Source organism: Helianthus annuus, chromosome 15 (genome assembly GCF_002127325.2).
Source record: "Helianthus annuus cultivar XRQ/B chromosome 15, HanXRQr2.0-SUNRISE, whole genome shotgun sequence".
Classification (NCBI taxonomy): Eukaryota; Viridiplantae; Streptophyta; class Magnoliopsida; order Asterales; family Asteraceae; genus Helianthus; species Helianthus annuus.
In genome coordinates, this window is record NC_035447.2 from 37,202,057 (window position 1) to 37,215,196 (window position 13,140).

At 40.1% G+C, this 13,140-nt stretch overlaps 1 protein-coding gene across 1 annotated transcript; it reads right to left on the minus strand.

Moving 5' to 3' along the window:
- Positions 1-1,385: 1,385 nt before the first annotated feature.
- LOC110892990 lies at positions 1,386-2,882 on the minus strand. Its single transcript, XM_022140118.1, has 2 exons — positions 2,511-2,882; positions 1,386-2,405 (listed from the first exon to the last, which is right to left on the minus strand). Exons 1-2 carry the CDS (start codon positions 2,880-2,882, stop codon positions 1,386-1,388), a joined length of 1,392 nt encoding a protein of 463 aa, XP_021995810.1.
- Positions 2,883-13,140: the final 10,258 nt, after the last annotated feature.

Here is a 13,140-nt window from a genome sequence, read left to right on the forward strand (position 1 = left end):
CCGTCATCCCCCCTTTCTTCGGGACGACCTGTGTAGGACTCACCCAAGCTGAATCAGAAATAGGATAGATCAACCCAGACTCTAACAACTTCATCACCTCCTTCTTCACTACCTCCTGCATGTTCGGATTCAAGCGACGCTGCGGCTGCACTACAGGCTTGTAAACATCCTCCATCAGAATGCGATGCGTGCAAAAAGTAGGGCTGATGCCTTTGATATCAGATAGCCTCCAGGCAATCGCATCACTGTGCTCCCTCAGCACCTCAATCAACCTCCCTTTTTCCTCCTCTGTCAATTTCGAAGACATAATGACAGGCATATTCAACTTCTCTCCTAGAAATGCGTACTCGAGATATGACGGAAGAACCTTAAGTTCTAAAGGCGGTAAAATCTCTACAGGAGTACTCTCATCACTAATCGCATCGAGCTCTAACGGCTCAGTAACACACAACTCATCACTCTCATCCAACTGCTCCTCCTCTACTTCTTCAACCTCCTTCTCTTCATGATCGTCAACGACTCGCTCGCCTACTAAATCAGCTCCACTTATGTAATCAAGACACGTGTCAACGCAAGATATGAATGAATTGAGAAAGTGAACGGAATGACACGGCCCACTATCATCATCACGACCGCCAGGATGCTGCATCGCTCTATCAATCTCAAATGTGACAATCTCGTCACCCGCACGAAGAGAAATCTTACCATCAAAGACGTCGATGATCGCCTTTGCGGTTCGAAGGAATGGACGGCCCAGAATAATAGGAACTCTCTCATCGGCCTCCATGTCGAGCACAACGAAATCCACTGGGAACACAAACCTATCAACCTTCACCAACAAATTCTCTACTATCCCACAAGGATACTTGACTGATCGGTCAGCCAAGGACAATGACATGCGCGTGGGTGTAAGCTCTCCTAGACCAAGTCGCTCATACAACGAAAACGGCATCAGATTGATGCTGGCCCCTAAATCGGCTAAGGCGTGAGCAGGGGTAACGGCTCCCCCGAAGAAACATGGAATCTTGAAAGTACCAGGGTCGGTCAATTTCTCTGGCAGCTTATTCAAGACTACCGCGGAACAACCTCCTGTCAATGGAATATTCGAAAGCTCACCGATTCTCTCCTTACGCTTCAAAAGATCTTTGAGAAATTTCACATACTTAGGCATAGACTGAAGCGCCTCGATAAACGGAAGATTGATTTTCAACTGTGTAAACATCTCGAGGAATTTTCCGTATTCCTGAGCATATTTCTGCTGCCTGGCACGGGCGGGGAATGGAAGGCGAGAACAATCAATCACCGGTGCCGGCCGAACCTTCGTCGGCTGCTTCTCCACTTTCTTCTCTACTGGCGACTCCTCGGCGTGTGGGTACTTGCTGGGGCTAGCCTCGTGTGCACCTTGCCTGGAGCCTCCATCTCGATCTCCTCATCGACTTCATCCTCTTCCTCCTCCTCCTCAACTCTCTCTCTCTCACAACCTCTCCCAAGCTCTTTCCACTGCGGGTCGTAATAGCCTTAGCTGAATGATTCGCGGGATTCGTGACAGTGTTTCCCGAAAACTGACCCGGTGGATGTTCCTGCAACTTCTTAGCAAGCCCACATACTGTTCTCTGAAGATCAAGAAGAGCGGCCTGCTGACTCTTGAGCTGGAGTTCGTGATTTTTATTAGTCTGCTCCTGACTTTTAACGAACGCCTGATTCTGCGTCATCATCTGAGCGAACATCTCCTCCAACCTGCTCAGACTACCCTCAGGAGCCTTTCCACTACCTTGACTCTCCTGAGTCGATCCTCCACTAGCAAACTGCCCACTCGAACCTGACCCACTAAACTGCCCTGAACCAGAACTCGTGTAAATACCGGGCCCTCTACTCTGATACTGACCAGATGGAAATCCAGGAGGATTTCCAGACGAACGATAACCACTCGCATTACCATTACCGCGCCAGCTGGAGTTGGAATTATTGAACGGATTCGTGGGACCCCTAGACTGACCTGTTATGTACTCCACCTGCTCGAGAGTAAGGGTAGGACAATCGATAGTATCATGACCTCCTCGACAAACCTCACACCTATCAACTTTCTTCTTTATCTCGCTCAACTCCTGCCTCATCTCCTGCCTCAACTCCTGCCTCAAATTCTCGACTACAACAGCTACCGATGGATCCAAGATAACTTGGTTTACCCCTCGACAGGCCGAGGTGGTACGCACAGGAATGGAAGTCCTGCTGGTAGTGCTGTAGTCCATATCAGAGTGGGCAAAGCTCTCAAACAAATCATTGCACTCAGCCACCGTCTTCTTTCCTATAAGCTGACCTCCTGCTGAAGTATCGAAGCGAGCTCTAATCTCAGGAGTAAGACCATTGTATAATTTCTCGACTAACGCCCAATCGGATAGACCATGCTGAGAACAACGGGATATCAGGGTTTAAAAACGCTCCCAAGCTAAGTGATACGGCTCATCCGGCTCCATACGAAATGAGTGAATCTGGTCACGAAGGCGAGACGCCTTAGCTGGCGGAAAATACTTGGCTAAGAATGCATCGCGAAGACCTGCCCAAGTAGTGAAGGTGCCAGCGGGCTGGGAATCGAACCAGACAGCTGCGCGTCCAGCGAGTGAGAACGGGAAAACCTGAAGATACCTAGCATCAAGATTGACACCCTCAATAGAGAAGGTGCTGCAGAGATGAGTGATGCGATTGATGTGAGCGGGGGCATCCTCGTCGTCACGACCATGGAACTGGCAAGAATTTGTGATGGCGGTCATAATGTAGGATGGAATCTGCCAGGACCGATCGTTCGGGATGTTCGGAAGGGTGATGAGGGAATTCCCACCGGCGAAACCGGTGGTCGCCTGATCGTAAACTGTCCTACGGGCCATTTAAGCTACGAGTGGTGGACTAGATGGACGGGTGGGTGGCGGAGAATTGTGGGGTGAAGACTTTGGTGTGAAATCAAACGCCGGGGTGGAAAGTGAAGACGAAGTAGAGCTAGAAGCACTTACCTCGGACGCGGAAGACGAGAAGGATGACTTGAGTGTAAACGGAAGCGGCGGCGGTCCCTGCGAGCGCGTATGGGGCATCCACTGCAACAACCGAAAACAACCAAGTAAGAAGACTCTAACAGATGACTCAACTAACTATAAAAGACACTAAATTACTAAGACACATACGACTCAAACAAAGTAAACAACTAGCACGTAATATGTCAAGTAAGTCCAAACAAAGTAATCAACGCAATCGCCAAAGAGTCCCCGGCAGCGGCGCCAAAAACTTGATGTGCTGAAAATGGGTTAATAAAATCAACTAAAATTACCCTAATTCTAGACTCTCTAAGCTTTAAATTTATAAAACTAAGACTCGATCTAAACCCTAAACCACACAACCGGCAAGTGAACCGATTAATGTAGTAAAGCTAAAGCAAGTCCGAGTATCGAACCCACGAGACTCTACTGATTACGCTACGACTCTATCTAGACTAAGACTGACACGACATAACTAAATTGTTTATTAATTTGGGGGGGGGGGTTCTAAATATCCTAAAATTGTAATAAAAATTCAACTAAATTAACTAGACGAACTAGACACGAACTCTCACGAAAGCTGAACTCAAGGATGATGAAGGAACTACCTAGACAGGAATCCTGATTGCTTTTAGTTATGATTATAATTGGAAGTTGTCTGCTATGGAACCGGGATCTTAAAATTCTCACCTCTCGGGAAATCTAAGGACCCCTAACCCTTCTCAAGAGCACGCTAAGATCCCCTAAAGGTTGTTAAATTACCGGTTATTAGACTCCTTTACAAGACATCTAATGGGTTTATAAAAGTATCCTACAAGGCTCACTCCCTTACGAGACCTAAACCTAGGATAGGTTTGTTTTCTCAGCTAGACTTGCTAGACAGCAGCCAAAAGGTTAACTTCCTAAGAAGGACCCACCTTGCGGTTTAATCACTTAGACCTAGCAATAATCTCGCACCTTACAGCTATTGATGATTAGAACACTTGATTTTATAAAAATACCAATTATTGCTTCTAAGGTTTATCGGCCGATTTAACCCTAAAGATTCAAGATTTATTACGTGATATAGACAGTCACCAAAATCTAAAACCTAGCATGATTCTATTATGTGATAAAGACTGTCACCAAGATTCATGCGAAACAATAATCAATAATTAAACAACATCAAGCACGCAAACAGATCTAACTGATAGAACAAACCGTTTACAATTTATAAACAAACCATAGCATTCATAAATCCAAGAATAATCAAAACATATGCAATCAATCATCCATGTCTAGGTAGTAACAGAAACTTAGCCGCTAAACATGTTCAAGAATATGATAATAATCTTGTTTAAATCTGAATTCATCATTACAAATCAAGAACAAGCAAACCGAATGATAAACAAGAAGAGATAACCCGAATATCTTCCAATCCGAATGCTCCTGAGCTCTTTACGATGATTCTTCACGATCCGAACCTTCAAAACCTCTGAAATCAGTCTCCAAGATCGCCTCTAATGTCCCAAGTTCGTTTTTTTACGGCTGATGATGATGATGATCTTTTATAACTTCAAAAACCCTACTAGCCGTTAGCTGTTGATTGGATTGCACGTTTAAGTAGCTCTCGCGGCCCGCGTAATGCATAGATGGGAGTTAACGCGGCCCGCTTCAATGTCATTCTCCAGAAACAAGTTTAAAGTTAAGGCGGCCCGCGTTAAAGGTGTTTCATAAGTTCACGCGGCCCGCCCGGACTTCAATAATTCTGAATTTTTCTGTTAAGTTGATGCGGGGCGCGTAAGTGTGCTTATAAGTTTACGCGGCCCTCCTGGAAGCTCCAGAATTGAATTTTCACTTCGTTTCTGCTCCTGAATCCTCGATTTCCGTTCCAGCCTTTCGTCTTTCCAGATTTTAACTTGTGTTTGCTCCTTTTGGCTGTAAAGACCTGGAAACACAATTAAATCAAAAGTATGTACAATCTATCTAAAACCGACACTAAAAACGAATAACTAACGACTAAAACAGACGCGAATAAAGATGTATTTTGCAATACATCGTATAGTGCGTAGGAAAGTAAGGAACATAAAACTGCCTTCCTAGTGATAGTTTAAGTACAGGTGCGACGAGTTTTGCTGTTTCGATTTCGATTGCGAGTGTTGCGATGCGTTAGAGTTTCCTAATCAAATTACTTTTAATCCCAACTACTCATATCTCGCGCTATCTCTTCTCCACTAATTATCATACTATATCAACATACAATCATCCTTATTTCGTATTCGTTCAGCGATTGCGATTCGATTGCGATTGAGTTCGATTGCGTTTCGATTGATCACCACACACAACATAAATAAACATGCACAAGTAACACATAAGGCGCACACACACGTATAACAATAACCAAAATGCGAAATTCGAGTTTGCGAGCGCGATGATGATTAGATTAGTTCGATTAGCCTTTAGGTAACTTTATCGCATTGTTACTTCCTATTGTTCACAGTCGTAAAGCGATTCGTAGCGATAAATATGCATCGATTACTGCGATTATAATTAATTACTCCACATAATACAATTAACGTAAAACATAAAATAGACTAACTACAAGTGAAAGAAGTCAAAACAGGGATTGAGCAAGGAGAGACAGATTGCAATTAGCAATCTTTTCTTCCTTTGACTTCAATCTTGCCTTTGACTTTGACTTTCGGAACACGGGGTGTTACATGAAAATAAGATCTGGGATAGCAGGTTCCAAATTAACTGGAAGTTGGGATTCTGCGGGGTAATTAAAGAGGTTTTCATCGGCAGGTCCGATGAGGTCACAATTTGCCAGTTTGCGATCAACCTCCTCCCATGGGGGCATTTCCTGGGCTTGCCCTGAACTTTCCCCGATCTCCTTTCCTTTCCCTTTATCTTTAGGATCCTCAGTCTTTTTAACCTTCTGGGCAGCTGGCTTCTTCCTACGTCCACGTTTCCAGTCCAAGATTCTCCTCCTCTTTTTCGGCTTTGGTTTCTCCTGGGCCTGGGCCTGGAATGTTATTGGTTCTTCAGTATCCGCCTGGTAGCCAGATGAGTTTCCTGTGGTATCCATATCTGTGGTATGGATAGTAAAATTTCGGAGTGCCTCCGACAGTTCGTTCATGCTGTTAGCACAGATGAAGAAACACACACAAATTTACATTAAAATTTTATTTATTAAATTAAATTTTCACAGAATCACAAAATGGCACTCTGAAAAATTAAGTATTTCTAAATACTTAATTGGCTTAAATCAGTGGCTCTGATACCGCCTTTTTTTGTCACGGCCCCCTGCCCAGTGTTACCCGGTCCAGAAGCCGCGGGACATAAACCCGTGGTATTTATTATTTAATTTGGCAGCGGAAATGTTGACAGGATCTTTTAAACTGAAGATGCCTAATTATTTTATTTCACAATTTGGGACAAACCCCATAATTTACAATAAAGGAAATTTCATGAGGAAATTCCTTGTTTTACGAAACATGTTTATTTATTTTACTGAGCCACCTCTTCAAGCTTTTAGTGCTACGCAACACTGTTCCCTGGTTCACAGTAAATCACCTGAAACATGTTTAAAAAGATTTTATCAGCGGGGAAATACTGGCGAGTCATTCAGGTTATATAAAATGACACCTTAGTTATAGATTACATCATAAGAGCGATTACAATGGCTACTATCTTATTTTTATCTGGCGTCGTGTCACACCCTGGTGACGATGGTCATACCACTATTGGCGAGTCTAGTTGATGATCCGGTCAAGCTACAGCATTGACCAAGGTTGACGCGGGCCGCGTAGGCCCTTGTCTACTCTTACGCGGGTTGCGTAAAAGTCAGAGTGAAGCACTATATAAGTAGGCATCGGGTCTTCAGTCGAAATCGTTCAAAATTGTCTTTCTTTCTCTCAAATCTACGTAGTATACATTATACAAGGGTATTATACCCCCCTAAATAGCGAGGTTCTGCTCCGATGTAAGTATCATAACCCCTGGAGACGTATTAGATACTCTGCCCGATTGATCTAGGGTTTCGTAATGGCTGTTGTGGTTCTGCCCGACGTAGTCGTTGGAATGCCGTCTCGGGGAGGGTATTGCTAATGTTAAAATGGATTATTATACTAACACGCATGCATTTGTGTAATTTATAGATTATCACAAGGAAACCCTAAAGGATAATCTAAGACAGCAATGTGAGTTTATCCGCTTTTTGTAAACCTTTTATGAACTGTTTTTATAAAACCTCACATGAATAATTATATATTAAGCAGATATTGAGTATTTGTAAGAATACAATTATCGTGGGTATGTTGGGGTTTTGTATACAAAATTTGTTACCACCTGGTCAAGGAGTAACATTTCCACAAGTCGGGTCTGACAGTACCACGGGTGATAATTGGTATAACTTGGAAACAAATATAATTGCGAGATCGCCCTCAATACTGTACAATGGGTTTTATTAAAACTTGATTAAACTGGGATTCACTCACCAGTATTTCCCACAGACAAAATGTTTCTAAAACGCGTTTCAGGTAACAAAATGTGAAAGCCAAATAGAAGCCAGCTGGACAGCACTGAAGGCTTGGAAAAGTGGCAATAAAGTTACCTAAAAATAAATAGATGTTTTATTAAATAAAATAGGGTGTATCCCTATGAAAATGTGGGTACTAAAAACTTGGGTTTTATCCCATGTGTTTAATATTATGAAAGTGTGGTAATTTACTTTGATAAAATATTTCCTAACTACGATCCTGATGAAAAATTCCGTTGCCAAACTAGACAAAAACAAGATACCACCAGAACTGGCCGCGGCCGCCCGTTCCCGGGTTTGTACTAGAGGGACGGGGGTTGCGACAGAAGGTGGTATCAGAGCTAAGCCACTGATTCAGCCACAGAAGTGTTCTGCTGACACCAAAATTCAAAGTGTTAGGAAATAAATTACAAAAATACGTGCATAATTGTATTTATTTGTTATGTGTTATCTGACTATTTGTTAGTTTTTAGTATGAGCGACCAAGGACCATCTGATGCGTACCGTCAATTGTCTGGTTCGCCTAGAAGCAAAGGTGCCTCTTCTCAGCCTGCCCTCTCGGGGTACTCTGCTGATACAAAAGAAGGAATATTCGTATTTAAGGCTCAATCTGGAGAGTCATTTCCTCAGAAAAAGAGGGGATGGTTCAGTAGGGGAGCACACGAGCGTAGAAAGCGTATAAAAAAGTTACAAGACCAGAGAGCACTAGCCGCAGCTAAAAGAGAAACCGATGCTTATGCCCAGGATATGCTTAATAGGGGTATAGCCAATATCCACATCTTAGCAACCACTGCAGCTGACCCAAACCTGGAGCAAATGTTAGCACCACAACCACAACCACCAATTCCTGACCAACCCATGGAGATAGAAAACCCTGAAAATCAAGTAGAAATGCATGATTTCAATCCGGAAGAAATACCTAGGGTACCTGCACCAAATCCCCTAGACCCAAATTACGACCCATGGTGGGACGACAACAGGGACTATGTGCAACGTTACCCCATCTATGAAGATTTGCCCATGCCAAATCTAGGAGCCTACCCAGGGTTAGATCCTCTAGATCCCTATTACGATAATGATGTATTCATTAGAGAGATTTTAGAGAATCCTTACCCATACCAGGCCCCGTACCAGGAACCCGCACCCCAGATTCCGAACCCAGTCCAAGAACCTGCACCCCCAATGAGTGCAGAAAATGTACAAGAACTTAGGACATTCGGTGAGGAAATTTTAGAAAGTAGTGAACAAATGAGAGAGGTGGGAGAGCGTCTCGTATGGAAATACGATGAACGCAATATGGATTTCTAGATGAATCCATATCCATGAATGGGATGGTGAAAATGGTAGTAATAATATAATAATAATATATATAATACGTGTGTTTGAAAAAAAAACTACGGATGCCTATTACTAGTAGTGTAGCTTTAAATTTCAGCAGGTATTGTAATTTTAATTTCAGTACTGTTATGTAATAGATGCATACTATAAGAAAGAGTAAAAGTCGCAATGCTCGACGTTTTTGATCAATCTGTGTGTTGTGTGATTGGTTGTATTAAATATTATTTTGTGATATTAATACGTGGTAAATGTTTAAAATTCAGATGGACAACAAAGTGAACCAGGAAAACCAGAGTGATAACCACCCGAATAACGATAATTTGAATAATGAGAATCCAAACAACAATAACAATGGAAACCAAGTGGATAATAGTGCCCTCCAACATATAGTGGCACAAGAAATCATAGATGTGATGCCATTTATTATCCAAAATGTTAAGGAAGCCGAAAATAAAAGTAAGCATAGTAGTAAGCGACCAACTGAACCTGAACACAACATAAACAATGGACCTGTACTTCAAGTACCCATTCCCAAAAGAAGAAGAACCATGCCTTATAGTTGTTCTTATAAAAAATTCTGGTCCTGCAAACCAATAGAATTCTCGGGCAATGAAGGACCCATTGCAGCTCTACGCTGGATAGAAAAGACTAAGGCTGTTTTAAAAATAAGCAAATGTGCTGAAGAAGAGAAGATAATGTTTGCTTCAAATCTGTTTAAGAACTCAGCCTTAGAATGGTGGAACACTATCCTCCAGTCAAGAGGAAGTGATAGGGTATACAACATGGAGTGGGAGGAATTTAAAAATATGGTAGAAAGGAAATTCTGCCCTCCCAATGAAAAGGAACAGATAGCAAATAAGTTCTTGAACCTTAGAATGACAGGGGTAGATAGTAAGGGTTACACTACCACATTCTTTGAATATGCTAGAATAGTACCAAACCTTGCATCACCTGAACCGGTATTAATCTCCCGTTATATCTGGGGATTAATCGGGGAGATTAGGCATGTAGTCAAGGCAGCTAGACCTCAAACCATAGAAGAAGTTGTAGAACTAGCCAATACCTTGACTGATGAACTAGTGCGTACTAGAGAAGAAGACCAGAGGAGAAACCTAACCCAGAATGGAAACTTTCTTAAAAACCAAATTGTTCCACTCAAAGTTGCAATTCAGAGGCGAGTAAGTATGTGAGACGAGATGGTTTTAAGGCTTTTAACAGTGAGCAAACATGGACCATCCATATCCTAATCCCACTTATCCAAACTCAAAGACACAACAACATGTGCGAGTGATGACCAGAGCTGGTCTAGTTCCAGCTGGCCCACAAACTACCTTTTCCGGTCCCAATTCCCTGGCTGGCCCAAAACAGAAGGCCCTATTCTTTCTATCACCGTGACCCATTTATTCAATTCCAGTCCAAACAATAAAGGATATTTTGTAGCCAATGTTTCCGACTCGTGCCACACGCCAATCCAAAACAATGTACTATTACCGCACCCCACCACTCCTTTAATAGTTTTGGACATGTCACTCCCCTTTTGAACTAGCTCTCCAAAAATATTGTTAACTTGTTTCCAAGGCCCCGAAATAGATTTTTTTCTGGAATATAATCGCAAGATCTTGCATTGTGATGTATTGCCCAAACAACCTTCCACCATAAACCTTTGTCTTCGACCTTAAATCCTCACAACCACTTTTCGAGCATAGTTAGATTTGCATTTTAAGATAACTAAAGCCCAACCCTCGTATCTTATTGGTGCAATAGCAATTCCTAGCAATCCAATCTATTTTTGACTTTTCCTCCGACCCACCACAAAAAAAAGGATCTTCTTAATCTCCAAGCTAGCAATAACATTTTTCCATGCAATCTAGTAGTTTAATACACTTTTCATTATTCAACTACTTTAATACACGTGACTATAACCTATTATATAACGCTTTGATTTGAATATTCAAGCCATTTTCATTAGGAGGGTGTTTGGGGTTGAGTTTTGAAAATAGATTATGCGTTTTGAATAATCAGAATCAGATAATTAGCTATAACAAAACATGTTGCAAAAAGATAGTGTTTGGATTTGATTATGTTGTTTGATATCACAATAATCAGATAATCAACTATTTGAGTGTTTGGCAAATATATATATATATATATATATATATATATATATATATATATATATATATATATATATATATATATATATATATATATATATATATATAGGGAGGGGCTCATGCGAGAACCACCCTTATTGTGAGAACCTTGAGAACCAATGTGAATACAGCCTAAAATAGCTAAAAAAAACCTAACCCCCACCCCCCCAAAACCTAAACCCCCCACCCCCCTCCAAAAAAAAAAAAAAACTAACCCCCCCCCCCCCCAAAAAAAAAAGCTAAATGCTAAAAACTAAAACCCCCAAAAAAACCTAACCCCCACCCCCCTCAAAAAAAAAAAAAAAAAAAAAAAACTAAACCCCCTCCCCCACCCCCCCCAAAAACATAACCCCCATCCCCCAAGCTAAAATGCTAAAAACTAAACCCCCAAAAAACCTAAAAAAATCTAAAAAAATAAAAAAAAAATCTAAATTTTTTTAATATTTTTTATGCTCAAATCGCTACTTTTAGTGGCCAATTTTTTTTTTTTTTTAAAAAAATTTTTTTTTGCTTCGAAAAGTAGCGATTTTTATATAAAAATATTAAAAAAAAATGTTTTTGTGTGATTTTTAGCTATTTTTAGGCATTTTTGGTGTGTTCACATTGGTTCTCGCGGTTCTCACAATAAGAGGTGGTTCTCGCATGATCTTCTCTCTCTCTCTCTCTCTCTATATATATATATATATATAGGACAAAGATCCGTTAGAACCACCCCTTATTGCGAGAACCGCGAGAACCAGTGTGAACACAAACAGTAATTCCTAAAAAAATCTAAAAAACACCCAAAATTTTTTTTTATTTTTTTACTATTTTTTTGAAAAAATCGCTATATTTTGTTAATAAAAAAAAATAAAAAAAAATTTCAAAAAAAAAAAAAAAATTTCGAGTAACAGTTATCCATGCACATGTGCATATGTGTCGTTTCTTTGTCAAATTCCGTAATTCATTACAAATAATAGTCAATTGCACTTTCATTTACACTACTACGTGTAATACACTATCTTTTACATTACCAATGTTAGAAATGCACATGTGCATCTATATGTATCAACAGGAAATAAGGTGTTTTGGTACACTACTTTCTCTTTCATCTATCATTTCATCCATAATACACAAGCATGCACATGTGCATTTCTGTCATTTCTTTGACAAATTCCATAATTCATTACATATATTAGACAATTGCACTTTCATTTACACTACCATATGTAATACACTACTTTTTACATTACCAATATTAGAAATGCACATGTGCATTATATGTATCAACATGAAATAAGGTGTTTTGGTACACCACTTTGAATACACTTTCCCTTTCATCTATCATACCATCCATAATACACTACCATTAACTCCTACCATCCATAATACAATACCATTACCTCCTACCATCCATAATACAATACCATTAACAATATTTTCACTTTATTATATGTATGTAAACACCATTTATACCATCCAATCAACATATTACATAAAAAATTGACAACTATAACCAAACCATCAACCACTAGATATAACTAACCAAAAAACATGTATATGGGTCTACTTCTCCATTCAAAATCACAAACTTTTTGTACCAAAACACGTTATATCATGGTTATACCTAATTATGCACATGTGCATTTTGAATATTGGTAATGTAAAAAGTAGTGTATTACTAATGGTATTGTAAATTAAAGTGCAATGGTCTATTCCTGATAATGTATTACCGAATTTGTTGAAGTAATGATACATATGCACATGTGCATGGATAACTGTTACTCGAAAAAAAAAGTTTTTTTTTTTTTTATGGAACGAAATATAGCGATTTTTTGTTAAAAAATATTAAAAAAAATAAAAAAAAAATTTTGATTGCTTTTTTGATTTTTTTTAGATTTTATTTTGTGTTCACATTGGTTCTCGCGGTTTTCGCAATAAGGGTGGTTCTCGCATAAACCTTACCCTATATATATATATAGGGTAGGGATCCTAAGAGAAGTCTACCCTATTTGAGAAACTTGAGAAGCATTCTGGACCACACATTTCCCTAAGCTATTCGTAATATACGCATATGTATAGTTTAAACTTGACTATATACATATATGTATATTGACTTATACACATA